Source organism: Sphaerodactylus townsendi, linkage group LG05, assembly GCF_021028975.2.
Source record: "Sphaerodactylus townsendi isolate TG3544 linkage group LG05, MPM_Stown_v2.3, whole genome shotgun sequence".
NCBI lineage: Eukaryota > Metazoa > Chordata > Lepidosauria > Squamata > Sphaerodactylidae > Sphaerodactylus > Sphaerodactylus townsendi.
In genome coordinates this window covers 82,973,869-82,994,571 of record NC_059429.1, presented here as the reverse complement: position 1 = coordinate 82,994,571, position 20,703 = coordinate 82,973,869, and the positions used below count along the sequence as shown (strand labels likewise).

At 43.5% G+C, this 20,703-nt stretch overlaps 1 protein-coding gene across 1 annotated transcript in view; it reads right to left on the bottom strand.

The window, feature by feature from the left end:
• The window catches only part of PPARD (peroxisome proliferator activated receptor delta), a 47,868-nt gene that overhangs the window by 8,543 nt on the left and 18,622 nt on the right, over positions 1-20,703 (bottom strand). Inside the window, exons 2-5 of the mRNA XM_048497871.1 lie at positions 9,127-9,366; positions 5,576-5,727; positions 3,870-4,002; positions 1,136-1,338 (exon numbers count right to left, since the gene is read on the bottom strand). Of these exons, the coding sequence (XP_048353828.1) occupies positions 1,136-1,338; positions 3,870-4,002; positions 5,576-5,727; positions 9,127-9,262 (624 nt within the window). The 5' untranslated portion in view covers positions 9,263-9,366. The remainder of the gene's footprint in view (positions 1-1,135; positions 1,339-3,869; positions 4,003-5,575; positions 5,728-9,126; positions 9,367-20,703) is intronic.

The following is a 20,703-nucleotide window of genomic DNA, read 5'->3' as shown; positions in this document are numbered from 1 at the left end:
TTTTCTGGGGGGGGTAGGTTTTAAATCTGAGGTTGGATGCCTGCTTTCTATGCTTTCTTTTATGTATTAATTTGTTTCCGCTGGTTTTAGGTTATTTTAGTGCTGACATGAGATGGAGCTTATGTCTTTATATTGTATATGTGTTTTGCTCCTGTTGTCTCTGAATCCTTGCTGTTCACCGCCCGGAGCCCTTCGGGGATCGGGCGGTATAAAAGCCGAATTAATAAATAAATAAATAAATAAATAAATAAAAAATAAGACCTACAAACAGAACACAGTTCACAGAAGGAATTTTACCACATCTCCACTGCCACTGCAGTTCTTGAGCCCCACTGCCAAAGTTGTTTCTGCGGATGAGGCCACCAGTGGACACGGTGTGGAATTCAGCATGCTGAATTCACCCCCCTTTTCCAACTATATGAGGGAGGAATCCTGCCCATTACACCCTCTATTTGCAGCTATTTGCCACATCCCAAACCATTTTCAAAGGTTTTCTGACCCAGGAGGCAGTAGTCAGTGGCTGACTAAAAATACACCACCACCATCCATATTTAGCAACACTGGGGCACTATTCTTTAAATTTAGCTCCAGTTGTTTTTCACAAATAAGCCATGGTTGGAAAGTAAAGGTTTGTTAGCTTGCTTTCATCTCTCTCTCTCTCTCTCCCTCTCTCTCTCCCTCTCTCTCTCCCTCTCTCTCCCTCCCTCCCTCCCTCCCCCCCACCCACCCACCCACCCGGAGTGTTCCTTCCTTTTGAGAAACCAGCTAGAGCCTTGGAAGGCAAGAGGAACATCCGATCACAGGGAAAACTCCTGCACTGGTAATAAATGGGAAACGTACATGGAATATTAACCTGTTTCTATGTTCTGGACTGAACCTTATGAACTGCAAGTAAAATATTTTGAGCATGTCAGGTTGTGCAGTCTTTTTATACCATGGATATTGCCTGATCCAACAGCACTCTGAACTATTACCAAATGTCCAACTTCTGATAGGAGTGACATTAAATGACAAATTAAGGTACCTTGGATATAGCCAAGTCTTTTTCTAGGCTCTCCTGCATGCCAATAAAAAGCACAGCTTTGATCTGGCAAGCTCTCCTTCATTTTCAGCCCCCAGAGATTGAAACACTTACTGGTGTGCTGCTGGCTTTCCCCGTCAGGATGCCTCGTGCTTTCTTTTTGGTCATGTTGAAGTTTTTCAGGTAGGCATTATAGATGTGCTTTGAAAAGAGTTTCAGGTCAGCCAGCTGTTGGTTCTGGCAACTGATTTCACATGCTGTCAATCCTGCCACCAGCTTCCTTTTTTCAGCTTCTGGCATGCGGCCAAAACGGATGGCTGTAGCATAAAAAAAACAGGCAAGTTAGGGGTCATTGGGCCAGGAGATCTGGATGTAGTTGTGTTTACCATACTTTAACTGAAGATCTTTCATAACAGGCAAATACAAAAGGTGGAGAAAGAGGGATAAAAATGATTTCAGCTTAAGACTGTCACAACCCCAGACTGGTTCAATAAAGGAATCAGTACTTTGAAAGTAGAACTCTTATTCATTGATGGCAAGAATAGAAAAGCTGCTGACTTACATTGTCAGAACTGAGTACATTAGAGCAGGCAAAGCATTATATCCATCAGTGTAGACATGTCAGGCCCACAGGCCCACCTCTACCCCTTATCTCCACTGTGGCAGAAAACACATTCCTCAGACAGTGAGAACTGAGATAAATACACTCACCTCCAACCTTCCTCCTTCTGCAGCTACCGCAGTAGATAAGGGCAGACTGGTACAGAGGAAGATGAAAAATAAACATTCCCAGGGCTGCTTGAGCAGTCAGCATTCAGCAGAAAGAAATATGGCAGGACCCAGGCTAAGACGAGGATGATGATATTCTGCCCCCCACAAAGGCTCATTACCCCATACAAGGAAAAACATGCTGCAAGCAACTGGTGGACCTGCTCTTAGAAAAATGTGATCACAAGTCTGCCTAATCTAGTCCTGTTAAACCCCAAGAAATCCTGCTATGCTGCCCTGAAGATGCCTGTGGCTGGCTTATCAGAGGCAGAGGTCTTTTACATCACGGACTATCTGGCCTTCTTAACTGGAGATGATGGGGATTGAACCTGGGATCTTCCGCATACAAAACAAAAACTCTGCCACAGCCCTTCCTCAATCATTTGATACTAATGCTTAAGATTTTCCCTCTGTCCATGTACTCATGTACCTGACAGGGGAGAGGCAGTATAAAAATCTAACAAATTAAATTTTCTATTAAATATCTCTTATTTGCATAGTCATTTCATTCACTTAGGATTGGGAATGTCTAAATCAGGGGTCTGTTCGTAACTAGGAGCTTCAGATGTTCATGGATCATACTATCTCTATCGCTTCTTCCTTTGCCAGCATGGCCAATTGGCCTTGCTGGCAAAGGCTGATGGAATCTGTAGTCCATGAACATCTGGAAAGCCACAGATTGCAGACCGCTGGTCTAAATAAAGGTTCATACAATCGATGCAGACCAACTAATTAGAACTCTAAGAAGGCATTCTCATAACACAGATCTCTGAATTCTGCTTCTATATTTTTCTCAAACAAACATTAATACAATCTGCCCATTACAGAGAACAACAGGCAACATTAAACCCACACAAGAATCTACAGGCATGCAAGATTATCTCTGCACACACCTCAACAGAATGTGTCAGAAGCAGTGCTTTGTTTGGTATGAGTTAATTGACAGCTTTGACATCCCTGCAACTCTGAAGTGTTAAGAACGTTGTGTACATACTTGCATGGCACTGCTTGGAAGATTGCCAATGGCAACATTCTTGTTAGAAATCTGGATATGGAAAAGGATGAATGGAGAATTCTAGCCAGTAACTATATGAGCCTTGTGCCAGGAACATTATTGAACACGGTATGTTGCACCTGGAACATAAATGCTGAACTGCAGCACCAGGTACACATGTTGATATTATAGATTGGAATGTATTTTACCTTGCAAAAGGCTGTTGTGGAGAAGACTAGAAATACAATATTAATTTGTATTGAATAAAGATTAAATATGAAGTGTGATATAATCTTAAAATCAGTTTGAGATGGTTCAATGCAATTTCATTTCTCATTATAAGGCAAAGTTACTGAAGATATGCAGGTCTGAGTCTGCTCAATGCATGAATGTTACGTTATGTGTAATTTATATACTGCCCTCCCCCGAAAGGCTCAGGGCGGTGTACAACAATATAATAACATCAACAAACATATCATACGATGAAACATCAACAATATAACATCAGTGAACATAGCATCATAAAACATCATGCTAGATTTCCTTGGAATTCTATATAAGCAGCCTTGAGTTTTGCAATGGAAGAAAACTAGGATCTAGCATAAGATAGTCGTTCTTACAAGAGTCTCTAGCAATCTTTTTGTACGTGTATATATGTTGTATATTCTTGATATTTTGTACGTCTCTGTACTCTGAGGCCAAAAAACACTGAGCTAATTAATTCAGATTATATTTTTAGGCTACTGTACTACAGATGTTGGCAGATTCCCCCCACCCCATCCCAAGGAATCAATTTAAAATCAGAATGGATAATGTCGAGTACCTTTTACAACATCCTAACTCTGTGGTGGCGAACCTATGGCACTCCAGATGTTCATGAACTACAATTCCCATCAGCCCCTTCCAGCATGGCCAATGAACATCTGGAGTGCCATAGGTTCGCCACCACTGTCCTAACTCATGCAACCAAAAGATCTCCAGGTTTTGCTCAACATATTGCCTATAATGGATATATGGTTCCACTTGTCCCTTCCCAGCTCCGACCCCTTGGACCCGGAGCTATGAAGGTATACCCTCAACATTATGAGACATTTTCCGTATGGAGGCATTTCTGAAAGCGGCAGTACTGGCACTTGTTCCGGTTCTTTTTTTGAATCTTGCAGCTTCGTTCACATTTCTCGTACTTCAGCTTCATACGGATCGTTCGACGAAAGAAGCCCTGTGAGTGAGCAAGAAGGATGAGACCGAGGGAAGAAGCAAACATGTAGGATAAATCAATGGGATAATAGGGCATTCAGTGTATCACAGGACACTGAGAGAAAAATAAGTCAAGAGGGAAGGGAAATTTAAAAATATTTGTCTTCTGTGGAGGAAAAAATTAAGAAATTAAGGTCTTGTTAACATCACAAGCAGCCAGTAGGGGGATATGAACGAACAGACTGCAGTTTCCATTCTTTCTGCCCCTTCTCAACTGTGCATCCATTTATTTCTTTGGCCTTGAATAATTGTGACTCCTCTTCAACAGAGTAACATTGCTCCTTCAGCATTTGTAGAGGAGGATGGAATTTTATGACCGCATCCAGATATAGCCAGCTAAATAACTGGGGGCAAAATATAGTCTTGGGTGCTCTGTGGCATATGCGAGTTGGGGATAACCATCTGAAGTAATCTCTGATTACTCAGAAATTCACTGCAGAACAATGACAGTGTACAGGAGCTGCACAGTAGGAGAATGTATTTGTGGCACAAAATTCTATGCAGCTGATGCAGATGAAGTAGCTGTGCTAGTGCACACAGTTCAAACCATGATCCTATCTCAGTGGTGGCGAACCTATGGCACGGGTGCCAGAGGTGGCACTCAGAGCCCTCTCTGTGGGCACGCGCAAACAGAGTTTGTCATGTGGGGGGGATCGCCCCCCCCCCCACACACACACATCAAGGCTGGCCTGGGCCGCTGGGCTCGATTATTAGCATTAAACCTAAGACCTAGTTTTGGGGAAGCAATGTAGGTAACCCTGTTAAGCGCTGTTAAACCCCACTGATTTTCATGCGAAGAACTAGCACGATCGCCTGTGAGTGAGCTCCGCCCTGGCACTGGGTGCTTCTGAGTAAACCCTCCTAGGGTCGTGATTCACCCGTTCAAAGAGTTGCACAGTTGCTTCAAAGCAAAGCTAACGACTACTACCAAGCTTACTCCTAAGTAATGCACGCCTCAGAGCCAACTGTTTTTTCTAAACTAAAACCTCAGTATTCAGGTTAAATTGCCGTGTTGGCACTTTGTGATAAATAAGTGGGTTTTGGGTTGCAACTTGGGCACTCAGTCTCAAAAAGGTTCGCCATCACTGTCCTATCTGCATGTTTCCAGAGGATCTTATTAGTTCATGTCCTCTGAACACCGTCTTAATAATAGCAACATACAGAGATGGGAGAATACAGGTCTTTTCTAGTCCTTTAATCTGGCTGTGGCAGGCCCACGCTCTAATCTCTAGCCTAACAGCAGGACTACATGTTATTCCAGAAGACCTGTCATTGATCACCAGGCCGGTTTTTACTGGAGGCAGCTGGAGAAGGTGGGTAGGAACTACTGATGTGGTTGGGTAAGCAGCACAAGGAGTGAGACATTCAACCCCTGCCCCAACAAAGAACATACTATTTGCGCAAATGAAGTCTCCCCTATACCTCCAGCTGGTATTTGTCTTGTGGTGAGGGGTAGGGTGATTTGGCTTTCTTCCCACCATTTATTCACTGAAGCCCTACGGCCTTCAGCCTTTATACAATGTATGTGTCCATACCTTACAACCCTCGCATGCATGCACTCCATAGTGAAATCCTGATGCTTTGTCACCACAGACCCTGCACTCCACATTTAGACTTCCTGACGTTGCCTCATCACAGCCCATCTGGAGTTGGTCTGACAGAGAAGGAGAAGAACTCTGAGAAAGATCTACAAGGAAATAAAATGGTATTTCATTACATTTCTGAGTTACAATAGTATTTTTGAGTTACAATAGTATGCAGCTAGGCACACAGGCATTCTAGAATAGAACCTCTTCTTTCTTTGTAATGAAAACAGTTTGCACTTTGTGGATTTTAGAGAAACTACCAGTTAGCAGTTGCATTACTGATTATATGGCTATTAAAAATGGATCACCTAACTCAGCCTGATGTATATACTTTCCTTGCTTTGGCATTCATACTGAGAGCTTGCAATGAACAAGGACTAGTTAGTTTCACCTTTCCAGTTCAGGAAATCTATTATTTCAGTGTGACTGTTTCAGATTCTTCACATTGCACAGAAAATGGAAGTGATTAACCCCAAAATTCCTAACCATACAGTAAACTAGGAATCAATATTCAGAATAGAATTTGCCACCAAGCTAATGTCTCTCCTCTCAGCTGGGTGTCAGAACACTTTTAAGTGACTATGACTTTCTTTTTCATCCCTGTTCATACTAAAATCACACCTTCTTCGTCAATAAAACCATTAAGTCTCTTCGGGCCTTCCCTTTCAACGAACTGCAGTTTTGAATAAGCCAACTGGATCTGAATGCGGGAATGGCTACCCTACAGCTCAGCTATAAAGGCAAAAGCTATGGCATAAGGCCTGGAAAGGACAAACCTGATGCTGCAGAGGAAGACAACTTCCCCCACTGTCTATAAAATGAACCGGAACAGCAATTTATACCAAAGCTGTGGCTGAGCAATGTTTCAATCATTAGCATGCCTTGAATAATTTTTCTAGCAAAGTCAGCATTCTGTGCTTTTCAGTATTTGTTGAAATCCTGATGCTAAAGTTCTTCTCGAATTTATTTACTTACAGCTGCTTTTCAAAACTTCAATGTCCCACAAAATGGAATATTTTTTACAAAACATGATAGAAGTCATTAAAACAAACTAAAATGCATCATAATTACATTATCTTTAAAAAATTATTTAAATGCAACAACATAAAAGGCAGCTTATAAGAGTTCAGTCAAAAGTGCAATTTATAATTATTTCAGAATTTGGGGAATGGTTTTTTTAAACGTATATTCTAGTATGAGTCCTTCACTATGAGATAAGCTGCTTTGCGCAGAAGGAAACACATGAAGGGTGGGACTTGGAATAAATGGATCGTTGGGCACAGAAAGAAAAAGACACTCACGTGATAGAGGAGCTTAAGCAGAGAATAAAAAAAGAGCAGGTAAGAAGGAAAAAAAGATAAAGCAGCATGCATAAACATCTAAGATGACAGGTGAGACCCACAGTGATAACCCTAGTGGAGGTATTCTGTAAGTGGATGACATGCTGGTTTCAACCATGTGTTAGTTGCTCAAGGCTTTTATAGGAAACACTGAAATTCAAATGTTTTAAGAATAAACATTCATATAAAAATACTGCATCATTTAAAATTCCTAGCATCCAGCTCCATAAGAAACACTGTTGGAGAAAACACTGTAAATCAACAAGTCAGTAGACTTGCAAAACTACAAATGCTATTATGAAGTCTGCAAGACCTAAAAAAACAGCATCTAGTGGTTTCAGCTGAAACAATTTTTCAAGCTAAAATACTTGAACACAACTAGTACAGAATGCAGTGGCGAGGGTTCTTCCTGGGACACCAGTAAGAGCGCATATTTGACCTGTACTCCACCTTGAAAGTTAATAATAGAATCTTGAACATGACCCAGTATTCAACTGGTAGCCAGTGCAACTGGTGGACTGCCAAATATAAAACTTATCTATACATTTATTTTGACACTAAATATAAGTACTTTTAAATTTGGTTAATTTAATGATGTTATTTATTATTTATGTTTTATCTTCTTTGATTCATAATGGCCTTTGGCTATATACGCGTGACAGAAGACAATTAAACAATGACAACATACTCAAAGGCTATGCGGAGCTCAAAGCTGGAGATGCTGTCCCTAACAAGGCAGGAAATACTGAGTTCTCTTGGAGGTGGAGCTGGGACAGGAAGTGTTGGTTAAAAAACTTTGGAGTTCCTGCCTCCCTACACGAAGGATCAGGAGATCCAGGCAAGATGGCCTCCGCCTCCAGGAGAACAGAGGTTGATTTCCTTCGCCTTAAATTTCTAGTTGGTGGTATTTATTTTTTATTGGTTAAAAGACAATAACTTCTCATGTTACCTGAATACCTTTATTTGGAGTAGATGTCCAACAATATTTACATGTCTTAGTCAAAACAAATTTACTGCACTAGTAGTTGCACATGGGTTAACCCTGGAGGAGTTGAAAGACAACAGTATTAGTGGTACAAAGAATTAAATATTACTTAAGGATTAAAGAAGCTGTTCTGAAAGGTCACCACTATGGCAATATGAGATTCAGTGACACTGTATTCTAAAAATCAGATGATATTATGTGCTAAAAATCAGATGATGATATTTAAACATAGTGACTCTTTGAAGACTGCTCTGTGCTTTCAATTCATGTCATCTGTTTATTTCTAGTGAAGATAGGTAAAGTCCCCAGCAAATAGTTTTATTTGTGGCCTTCAGGGGGTAGATGTCCATTATCTATTGCATGGTCTACTATATGTCTCTTCTAAACAAAGATTTAGCCAGTATTCCTAAATGGGGGCTGTGAAACATTGCTGTCTTCTTGGAGAACAGGATCACGTAGTTGCATCAAATATGATTAGGTGTTATGGAATCTTTGTAATGGGTCATCCGGTGAATTGGTGATTTTATTATTAGTGTGATCATTTTACATTGTAAAAATTCACAACAGGTCTTAGATTTGATTTGTTGTACATTTGTAGTAATGCAGGCATAAGATCTTCATCACAGTGAGCAATGTTGGAACACTGGCACATGGTTTGGCAATGAGCAATGGTCACAAGCAAATAAATCTGTACTAATATAGAGGTAATATTAACCCCAAGTTAATTGTCTATGCTACTTTCTAAATTTTAAGGGAAGTATGGTAAAGTATCAGCCCATTGTCTCATTCATAACAAAAATGCCTAGAAGTTGTAAGAAAAAGATACTCCATGCTTTGTTATATCTTTTTTTTGTTTTGAAAGCAGTGGAGATGTAATATAAATATGTCAATGTGCAAATGTTAGGCTATACCTCACCATATGCATGCAATATTAACATTGGAATAATATCCCTCCAAAATTTTCCAACATCATATTTGTAACTATTATACTTTTCCATAAATTCTGGTACAGTAAGCAGTTCAAAAGTTATATAATGCAGCTCAGAACTGCTCAGCACCTTGAATGCTGAACAATGTTAGTGAAATGATGATAAAAATACAGAAAACTTTATATTACTTTCCTCTGCCATTTGGTCAAGCTGGATTGCTTCTCTCACTCTCTCTTTCCTACCTACCTGTGTAGCTGACAGAAGGTGTTGAATTATCTGGTCCACCATTTGGGTCTGTGGCTCCACTTACTGCTGTTAGTACCTCTTCCTCTTCCTCCTCCTCTTCCCTGACCTCAGGTATTTCCTCCTTCGGCTGTTCCATAACTGATCACCACCCTTCAGTGCCAAGACTGCAGTCCCTGTCATAGCTCTGGCATCATCCACGTCTGTCTGGAAATGGGCCTCGATCAGGCTGTACCTTTTAGCCTTCAAGGAAAGACAAGGAAATGTTAAAAGGTACTGACAATAACAACAGGTAATGGTATGGATTTTTCTTATTACAAGGTCAGTTAAACTACTGTGTACACAGGGCTTGGTACAATCTGTGCCAGGGAAGTCCTAAGCTCTGCACTCAGAGGAAAGGTATTCCAGTGGCAATATATAGCTTTTCACAGCTGAGCAAGAGCAAGAGCAACTGGCTCCACATGAGAAGGGCATTCTGCTTCTGTAACTGTGCCACTATGAATGCAGAGCCATTCATGCTGGAAGCTCATCAAACACATGTGTTTCCTGCAGACTTTCTAGCCACTCACACCAGGAAATTTGCCCTGCTATACCATTTATGGGATTTTTTTCAGGCTTTAAAACACAACAGTAGTTGCAACTGAACTCTAGTGAGGACCTTCCATGATCTACTAGTTCCTCAAAATTCTTTTTGAAATTATTTGTGAATTCAGGCAAACTTGTAGACTGGGTTCATCATCAATAACCTTTATTAGACATACAAAGTAAAGATTGTAGACTGGGTTAATATATGTACAATGTTATGCTTAACAACCTTAAAGAAGCCTAGAAAAACCCTAGATGACACGGGAGGGAGGTGGGGGTGGAAAGAAACAAGGAAAATGGTGGGGACATGGACAGGACCTTCAAAAAAATACACATCCTTCCATCAAGACAGCTTGCAGTCTTTTTTACAGAAGTCATGCCAAACCAGGCTGGAGAAAGAAGACACTGAGGATGGGGAAAGCTGACTAGAGGATGTCATCTCATGGATGTTACTCAAACCAGCTGCAGTCTGGAAACCAAAGTAGAGATAAACCTCCATGTGGAAGGCCTGGAAGGCCTCCCCAGGGGCTTCTTTTCCCAGATATCTCCTGCTGGAGCTCCAAAAAGAAAAAAGGGGGTGGTTCCTGTTACCGCTGGGGCTACTGCAGCAGGCCCCTTGTTGTCCTCCACGTGCCACTCGAGGTTGCACTGCTATCCACTGGGCGGAACCCACCAATTCCCAATCGCTTGCTGCTGCAAGTCTGCTATCTTGCTCAATTCAGGCCTCCTTCCATTGCCTAGAGGAACTAAGCTAAAAAGCCATTTTCCACTGCTCCATGTGGCCTGATAAACATTGCTCCACGAGGCCTGCCAGGCAATGTGAGGGAGAGAGAAGAGAAGCTGTTGGTGCTCAGGCGAGAAGAGGTGCGGGATGGCCAGGCCTGCCCATATAAGGCTGCGGACCCGCCTCCTCCAGGCACATCACTCGCTCGCGCTGGCAGCTGGGCAGCCCAGCCCCATGCTGAGCTGGATGCTGGTGCTGAGCCTACCCCTCTCCCTGTTCCACCCCCAGGCAGCAACGGTGGCCAAGGTAAATCTAAGCCGCTGTCCGGGGGTCGCCGCGTCGGCTCGCCCCGGACTCGCCCAGCTGGGAGGCGGGGCCGGCGGTGGACCGGCGGCGGGACCCGGCAGCGGCCAGCCCGACGAGGGAGGCGCCGGCGAGGCTGTCGGCCGGCCGGAGGACGGCTGCGGGGAGACACAGCTGCGGCTTGTCGGCCCGCCGGCTGCCAGCGGGGGAGCGACGCAGCTGCGGCTTGTGAAGCAGCCGACGGCAGGCGGCCGGGCCGAGAGCGAGGCCGGGAACGCCCTCGAGGCCCGGGTACGGCTACATAAGGGCCGCGCCGACGGGAGGGCGAGGCCGGAAGCAACGGGTCGTGGGAGGGAGTTGCGGGGGCCGTGGAGAGGGAAAACAGGCGTGGGAAAGGAGCGGAGGGAGAGAGAGAGTGAGAGCAGAGGAGTAGACGGGAGAGTGGAACGAGAGTGCGGAGAAGACGGGGAAGGAGGGGGACGAGCGAACAGCAGAGCGGGCGAGAGAAGAGAGAGAGAGAGCGGAGGAGATACAGAGGGGCGAGAGGGGGCGAGGGAGGAAAAGGAGGCTGGTCAGGGGGATAGCCAGGCCCTCCCCCGAGGGGCTGCAGACCCCAACCGCGTTTAGGGCAAGCCTCAGGAGGGAGGGAGACGACTCTTGCCCCTCCTCCCTTGGCGGCCACCCTGTGGTTTTGGCGACTGACTGAGCGAGCCCCAAAGACCGGGGCCACTGACGAGGAGGACAACACCTCGGTTAGGGACGGTGGGACGGATTGTCAGCCCGGGCTGCAGGAGGGGGAGGGGGAACGCCACAGCCGCTCTTTCTAGGTGCAATTATATAGCAGTTATACAGTGAACACAAACAAAGAACTCACACCAGGAAATGTAGTACAACACACAAATTATGCAGTTTCATTTTCTAACATATATTTTGTATATGTTTTTGGCTATCCCTTTGTGCTTTGCTCAAGGAATGAGAAGGCTTAAGTAGAAAACTTTACTACATACTGCCACAGTATGTAGTATGCCAGCCACAGATGCCAGTATGTAGCATGCCAGCCACAGATGTCAGTATGTAGATGCCAGCCACAGATGCAGGCGAAACGTCAGGAGAGAATGCTGCTAGAACATGGCCATACAGACCGGAAACCACACAGCACCCAGTGATTCCAGCCGTGAAAGCCTTCGACAATATATTTACTACATACTACTTTAGTATGTCTTATACTAATCCATGCAACGTAAAGGCTGCTTATTCTTGTACTGACTTATTCTTCCACTGACTTGCAAATTCTGTCTTCTCCTTGAAAAATACAAATCAACTACCTATGCCTATCAGTCTTAATGCCTATGACATTAGATAGCTCAAGAATATCTGCATTTTAAAAAACTGATGTACCAAAAGTGTATCTAGACTAGTATCCAATTTGTAACAGAAGTAAAAGAAAAAAGATGCAATATTGTGGGGGAGACAATTCTGCAATCAACCCCCTTGTTACCTGGCAATATCGAGTTGACCATAATTCACTCACCTTTTTAGGTGCCGGTCAAAGAATTGTGCCTTCTTTCCAATCTGAACCTGCAAAGTATCTGCTTCCCGTGATAGATCCCACTATATTTCTGTCTAAATTCTGCCAGCTTACAACATTTACATGAGTGCTGATGCTTTCAAAGACTTGAAATGGAGAATGTACAGATAATCAATTGCTGTAAAGTTGGCTACACACAATGACTTGGTAGCACTGTGGCAGTCTTACCACAGTATGCCATCTCTTACATCTGATAATTAACTTTTTCCTAGAAATCATCTAGTTGAGAAACTAAGGTATGGAAATGAAATTTCAGAAAGCTATTGGCAGATCAGAAAACCTCTGGGGACATAACATGTCCTACAAAAACTTAACTCACCACAGGGTACAAGATCTTTGCTCTGTATCACATTCTATGTCCCAACTTCTTAAAAAAATACCTCAGTTGACAAGCTATCCATTTCATTGGAATTCAGCCAATGTCACCCTGCACTGTACAGAATGGTGAGACAGGACTTCAATCTTCAAAGTCAGTCTGGCTATTTTCAACAGCACGATTAAAACAGCTTTTCCAACACTTCCTGCTCCTATGATAGATACAGTGTTCAGCCAACATGTTGGGAGAATTAGTTTGAAATTACTTGTTTTAAACTAATCTCTTCTACAAAGAGATTTATTATATAACTAAAACCAATGGCTCTCACCGAATTAAACTACAGATTTTACAAGTCATAGTAGCTCTGTTACCATGCCATGATGTCCAGCCTTAAAAGGATATCTGATACCCAAATCTGTTCCTCTAAGAATAATTTAAATCAAAAGGATGTGTGGTATGGCTATCTGGGGAAAACAAGGATAAAGATACTCCAAATTCATTTAATAAAAGGAATGGTAGATACTAAATAAAAAAGGAGAATTTGTGTATGTAGTAATTAGTAGATTCTTTTTATAATTAGTGAAATAAGAGAAGGGGAAACTATGAATGATTTGACACTGACTTTCTAAAAGCAAAAGCTTCTACTACACCCTCACGCAACACAACAATAGTGGAGACAGTTACTTGTGTGAAGCTAAAGTACAGGCTCCATAAGGATGTTCACAGAACAAGAGAAGAACAAAAACTGGGGTATCCACTGCATGGATGAATTCTTGGATACCAATCTACTTGCCTTAGGGCTGGGCCTTGCCACTCTTTCCCCTGCAACTGTTTCAATGTTTCTCTCTTTCTCACAATACTAGAACCAGGGGGCATTCATTGAAAATGCTGGGGGGAAGAATTAGGACTAATAAAAGGAAACACTTCTTCACACAACGTGTGATTGGTGTTTGGAATATTCTGCCACAGGAGGTGGTGATGGCCACTAACCTGGTTAGTTTTAAAGGGGCTTGGACAGATTTATGGAGGTGAAGTCGATTTATGGCTACCAATCTTGATCCTCTTTGATCTGAGATTGCAAATGTCTTAACAGACCAGGTGATCGGGAGCAACAGCCGCAGAAGGCCAATGCTTTCACATCCTGCATGTGAGCTCCCAAAGGCATCTGGTGGGCCACTGCGAGTAGCAGAGAGCTGGATTAGATGGACTCTGGTCTGATCCAGCTGGCTTGTTCTTATGTTCAATGGTTCTTGTCCATGTACACTTGGGTATAACGTAGGTTTTGAAGATTGCACTGGAGGTTTATGAGGGGAAAATGCACTAAATTCTGCAAAACGGAGCTGAAGAAAATATCACATTATTGTTTGATAGTTTCAAAAGGTAGCTATGTTGGTCTGCAGTAGAACAGTCAGACTCACACCCCGTACAACTTAGAGACCTACAAGAGCTTCAGTGTATAAGTTTTCAAGAATTAAAGCTCTTTGACTATGGTTGGTCTCTAAGGTGTTACTGGATTCTAATCTAATTATTGGTTGAGACAATTTAAGGAAGCAAGAGGTTGGCAAAAAGGAACATACAGGTACAGAAAAAGCTACATTTGCAGGCACAAAGCATATCCAAGAGGGTCTATGTGTGACTCAAGGGCAATCTGTACATGTATACACTAACTTTTATCCTTACAGTTGTAGTTCTGCCTTTTCCAGAGGAACAGAGGAGGTTCCTCCCTAGCCTCTGGATCAAACCATCACCTTAGTTTCATTTACAGTGGATTTATGTGTTAAAAAAACAAGGAAAATAATATGGTATACGGTTTTTTAAAAACTGAAGAGAGTTCCTCTCTAGTGCCTCAAAAAGAACACTGAGACCCCATTCACATGCAATGTTTTCCTTGGCTCTTTCCCACACACTTGCACCATAGGAAATGGCACACACAGAGCAAAAACTATTCACAGTAGTTTTTAGAGTAATGAGCTGAATCTTTGTTAAAAAAATACCTACATATAAATGAATGCAAGACCTTCAGAAAGAGCATCTGGAGAAGATTTAGGAAGGCTGAGATGAAGCTGGGCAAGCAAAGACCGTACCAAGACAAATTACACAGTCCCCATTACTCAACCTTCAATTAGTCTCCTTTCATCTCTAAAATCCTTCAAAGCTACAATGACTATACTTTTTTTGAAAAGGATCCATGCGTGTTTTTCATTTCTTTACACTTCATTGTCACTTTAATGCTGGCACAGCATTCAAAATGATTTTCAGAGTGCAGCGATCTGTAACTTTGGGCAAGCTAAATATTAAAGGTTGCTACCTGCTAGCTTCTTAACCAGACCACTTCAAGGCAAAAAGCGTTGCATCAATGTGCATAAATTTACGTGCTTTAATCTTGACTATGCAACACAACAGAAATCAAACATTCCACTAGAATTTGGTGCGACTGTTAGGATGATAACAAGATGCCTGAAGGGAATCCCTAGGAAGCTGGAACAACAACAACAAAAAAGCATCTGCCACTATTGTACATTTAACACAACATAGACAACTTCATGTTCTGGACACTTACCGTAGAGGGCCCTTCTCCTGGTAGGATAGGAGGCCATCTTGGATGGGTGCTTCTTAACCTTCTATCAGGGAGGCAGGACTATTTTTTCAACTTCCTCTCCCTGGCTCCCTCTCCATTTTGGTTCCAGTAAACAACTGTCAAAGCAGTAACTAGAAAAAGGTAACTATGGAACAGGAAGTAACAAACAAATACATAGAACATCCATAACATCTAACGTTAAATCAAGATTAAATTTCTTTTTAAAGTATACCTTGGAACACGTTCTGCATATAATGATGACTACAGGGAGGGCCAAGATGGTCTCCTATCCTACTAGGAGAAGGGCCCTTCACAGTAAGTGTGCAATGGACCATTCTCCTGGAGGTGGAGGCCATTTTGGATGGGACCTCCCAGAGCAGTGTCCCAAGTAGGGAAAGTCTTCATTACGCCGGCACTTGTTCCAAGACCTCTGACCAAAGGCCTTTTCCGCAGCCGCACAAGATTGTAATCTTGTGTTTAGTAAATGAGAATGAAGAAGACCAAATCGCGGCCTTGCAGATCTCCTCCACTGACACCCATTTGAGAAGTGCTGCATTGGTGGATGCGTATCGGATAGAATGTGCGGTAATACCTCTTGGTATTGGAACACTGAGGGCTTTGTGGGCTTCCACAATGCATGTCTTAAGAACTGAGCTAATAGCTGCAACAGACATCTGATTACCTAGATTGGGCAGAGCTACGTTAATAAACAAGCTTTTGGTCTTACGAATGTCCTCTGTCCTAATGATGAAAGCTTTGAGTGCACGATGCACATACAGATTGTGTCAGAGCTTTTATCTTGGATGATTAGGTTTAGGACAGAAATTCAGGATGGTAATCTCTTGATGTAGGTGGAATTATGATACGACCTTAGGTTGAAAAGTTAGATCTGTGCGTAGAACTACCCGATCCTGGTGAAAAATGCAAAGGTTTTTAAAAACCGACAGCGCCCTAGTCTGGTCGACGTTACTGCCACAGAAACAAAACTGCCATTTGAAGCTACTTTAGATGTATGGATTGTACCAGTTCAAATGGTGACTTAGTCAAGGCCGTGAGGCCGCCATGATGGCAAACGATGAACTGTGGGCGGTTGAAGATGTTGGACTCCTCCAAGGAAGCTGATTATGTCAGGATGCGTAGACACTCTTATTCCCCAATATGATAGCCACACGGTAGACAAAGCAGCTATTTGTCTCCAAAGGGTGGAAACTTGAAGACTGGTGTCCAAGCCATCTTATAAAAATTCCAAGATATTTGAAATGGACAGAGACTCAGGTTTGACCTTTTTTCTCCTAGCCCATCTCACGAAGGTTTCCAAGTGTAGTTATAAATCCTAGTTATAGATGGACGACGAGAAGCCAGTAGAGTCTTGGTGACTCGATTGGAAAAGCCTTTAGCTTTCAGTTTTGAACGTTCAAGACCCAGACGGTCAAGTGTAACCAACCTGGATCTGGATGCAGAACCGGGCCCTGGTGCAGAAGGTCTGAACTCTACCTCTGAGTCAAGTGTGGTCTGGAGGCCATCTCCATGATAGCCGAGAACCAGGGGCTTCTGGGCCAATATGGCACCACTAGAATGACCTGCACGTGTTCCAGTGCTATCCTCCTCAGAAATCTCGGCAGGAGTGGAAACAGTGAGAATGCATATAACAGGGTCGATGGCCATTGGGATGTCAGCGCATCCACAGAAAAATATGTTTGGATGGTAGTACCTGGTCAGGAACATGGGAAGTTGAGCATTCTCTGCAGTAGCAAGCAGGTTGACTGTTGGTGATCCAAATGTGTCTACTATCAGCTGGAAGATTCAGTGATTCAGGGCCCACTCTGCCTCTAGGACTGTTGTTCTGGTCAGCCAGTCCACACATATGTTCATCCTGCCCTTGATATGCTCAGCCTGGATGGACAAAATATGTTTTTCTGCCCAAAAGTGTATCTTGGATACTTCCCGATGGAGTTGGGATGAGCATGAATGTCCTCTGGTTGGTTGCTCAGATAGATCTTGGTTGTTTTGTTGTTGGTACGTATTAGTACATGATGATTCTTGATGAGTGGGTCGAAGTGTTTCAGTGTAAGAAAGATCGCCAAAGTCTCTAGAATATTGATGGGAAGAATAGTCTCGGCTTCGGACCATATACCCTGTAGGAAGTGACAGTTGAGGGTGGCTCCCCAGCCCTTCAGACTTGCGTCTGTGAAGATCTGAGGGTGATCCAGAAAGACATAAACTTTCCCTTGTCTTAGGTTGTTCCGTGACATTCACCACTGAAGATGGGATTTGAGTGTGGATGGTACTGAGATCATGAAGTCTTTCCTCCTCATAATGTCTAATTGGTGGGGGCGGAGAAAAATTTGCAGGGTGTGTGTGTGAAAACGTCCCCTTTGAACCGGAGGTCTCCGGCGTATTGCAATAAATTTGCCTAGGGAGGTTATTAGAGCTTGCAGGAGTGACATCTGTTTGCCGGCAATCACCGTGATGTTTTCCTTCTAGAGATCCAGAATTATGGGCCCCGTCAAGAAGAGGGAGTTCTTCCGGGATGAGATAATTGCCCCCAGGTGTTCCATTTCCTGGGATGGGGTTAAATTGCTCTTGGCCAAGTTGACCAAGAAGCCGTGTTATTGGAGAACCCGGAGTATGAGTCCAACATCTTGTATAGCCTGAAGACTGGATTTCAATCTAATCAAGATGTCGCCTAAGTATGGGTGTGCATGCACCCCTTGATGATGCAGGAAGGTGATAGGTGCAAGAAGTATCTTGGAAAAAACTCTGGGGGCTGTGGCGATCCCAAAAGGAAGCACTCTGGACTGATAATGTTGATTTCCCATTGCGAATCTGAGGAACTTCCGATGGGAGGGATGAACTGGTACATGGAGGCAGGCCTCCGTCAGGTCGAAAGAAGTAATAAATGTGTCCAGGCGAAGGGCTTCTGTGATGGTGCGGAGCGACTCCATCCGAAAACACTGGAGGTGGATATGTTGGTTAACGTATCTTAAGTTCAATATCACTCTCCAGTCCCCGTTTTTCTTGGGGACCGTAAAAAGGTGAGAGTACACTCCTAGGGATCTTTCTAATGTGGGGACAGGTTCGATGGCCCTGATGTCCAGTAGGTGTTGGATTGCTACTTGGTTGCGCTTTTCCTTTTCTGTTTGCCAATTCTGATAGGATCTGAAGAATCGAGGAAGAAGGTGGGAGGAAAATTCTATTGCATACCTGATGGAAATGACCTCTTTGGATCACTGATCTACCTGTTCCCCTTCCCATTGTTCCAGAAAAAAGCTAGCGCAGCCTCTCCAAAACCCCAAGCCATGCTGTTGTATCTGGCTAGTCAGCCATTAAGCAATTGTAATGGACTATGGGCTGGACAAAAGCAGAGTATCAAACTGTAATTCTAGGCCTTAAGAAGGGAAACCCTCATGGATGTAAGAGAATTCCTCTCCTAAGATCAGGACCCTTCCGGTGGAATTCAAGCAGAGAACTTCTGTTGATCCATAACATGACTGCACTGTAATGCAGCCACTCTCAGGCTGATGGGGCTAGGCTAGGGCTTTCATGGCCATGGCTGACCATTCATGGGCCCTTCTGAGCACTGCATCTGACCTTTTATCAATGGCAACTTTGATGGAACCATCTCCATCCTTAGCCACTAGACCTCCGGATTGTAGCGCTGCCACTGGCACATCTACTAAAGGAACCTGCAACATGGAATTAATGTACTCAGGAACCACGTACAACTTCCTAAGGATAGAAGGCAGTCCCCTGTTATTACCTGGATGCTGCCATTCCTGTCTAATCTTCCTTTCAAAGTATTCTGTTATTGGGAAATACAGAGGATGGGATTCCCTGTGAGGGAAATAATCCCTGCTGCCATTTGGGCATCCCTTAATGGGCTTGGAGGAGGTGGATGGTGTTAAGGGGTCCTCTGCCTTTTCTTCATCATGCAACTTCAAGGCTGATATGGTTTTAGAGATCAGCATAGGTAAATCCTCTAACTTAAAGAATCTAGAGAATTGTTCAGATAGGTCTGAAATCTGGTCTTCCTGATCAGAAAAATGCTCTCCCTCCTCCAACTCTCCAAGCTCACTGTACTGCTCATCTTCTGGAAAGAGCAGAGGGTTCTGGTTGGATTCCCTAAAACTCTGCCTTCTGGCTGGAAATAGCACCAACTCTAAGGGGAAGGAATAGCCTCTGATTGGTGCTATGACCTCTTCTCTTACTGCCTGCTTAAGCAGCTGAGAGAATTGAAGTACAGACATATTTTCAAATCAATAGGTCTATCTTCTAGAGCCATTTCCCGCCCACCCCAACCATGGGCTGATCTTGCCTTGAGACGTCTTCAGTCTCCATTAGTGCTGGGAAAAGAGCTTCCGCCGATGATGCAGCTGCCGATGCCTCACTCTGGGAGTGTACACGCTCATGAGGGGGCTGGCCAGTGCTGCTGCTCCAGGCGCCACTTTTTTTTTGGCGCTTTGGCTGAGTTGTGACTTCCCATGACCGTGGGGGACGATAGCACTCTTTCTTGGCAGTTGCTGCTCTCGGCTGATTGAGCCAGCCGGCTGCCCTGTGCGGTAGGCTGACTTTTAGCTGCCGCTGATCTCGTCGCCTCTGCTGCTGACTTAGAGAATTGTGGCCTGGGTGCTGAACAAGAGCCATCTGCCATCTTGAAGATGGGGAATTGGTGGGAAAAGGAGGCCTCCTTTCAAAAAACTGTAACCTAAGAGGAAGACAGTTAGCATACACCCAGCTGGAGAGACAGTGAGTAACGTGAACAGAAACAACAGGGGACACAACAAGGAAGGAAAAAAGGCAGAAAAGTTGAAGAAATAGCAGAGCCAAACAGTAGAGCTGCTCTCCCTTTAGAAGCAGGAAAAGAACTGGAACCAAAATGGAGCCAGAGCCAGGGACAGGAAGCTGAAAAAAGTCCTGCCTCCCTGATAGAAGGTTAAGAAGCACACATCCAAGATGGCCTCCGCCTCCAGGATAACTGACACTCAGCAAAGATGCTGCAAGACATAGCAACAAAGATGCCATCCATAAAGATAGCTAAACACCCAGAAATTTCTAGAACAAGCAAGATACAAAGCAAGACAACTTAACCTAGAAGTTTTTCTTATAGTTTCCAATATAGCAATTCAACTTTCAGGAATGTTTTGCAAGACTGTTCTCTTATTTATCTCCTCACAAAATGTTTTTGCCATAGCATCCACAAAGGTGGGTAGAATGATTTCAGTCCACCAACAGATTTTTTGGCCACAACCCAAACCTTATGGAAAATCTTTAAGAAGTTAGACATCATTGCCAGACTTCAGAAAAATTGTTTTAAGAGAAAAATTGTTTATGGAGGATGACAATCGGATCCAGATTTTGATATTTTTTCTTGTGATATAGTGTATTTAGTCTGCTTCATTTTCTGAGTGTAGTTTATGTGAAAATCCTTGGATTTGCTTGGGGGTGGGCATGGGAGATGAAAATATTTTAATAAATATTAAACAAAC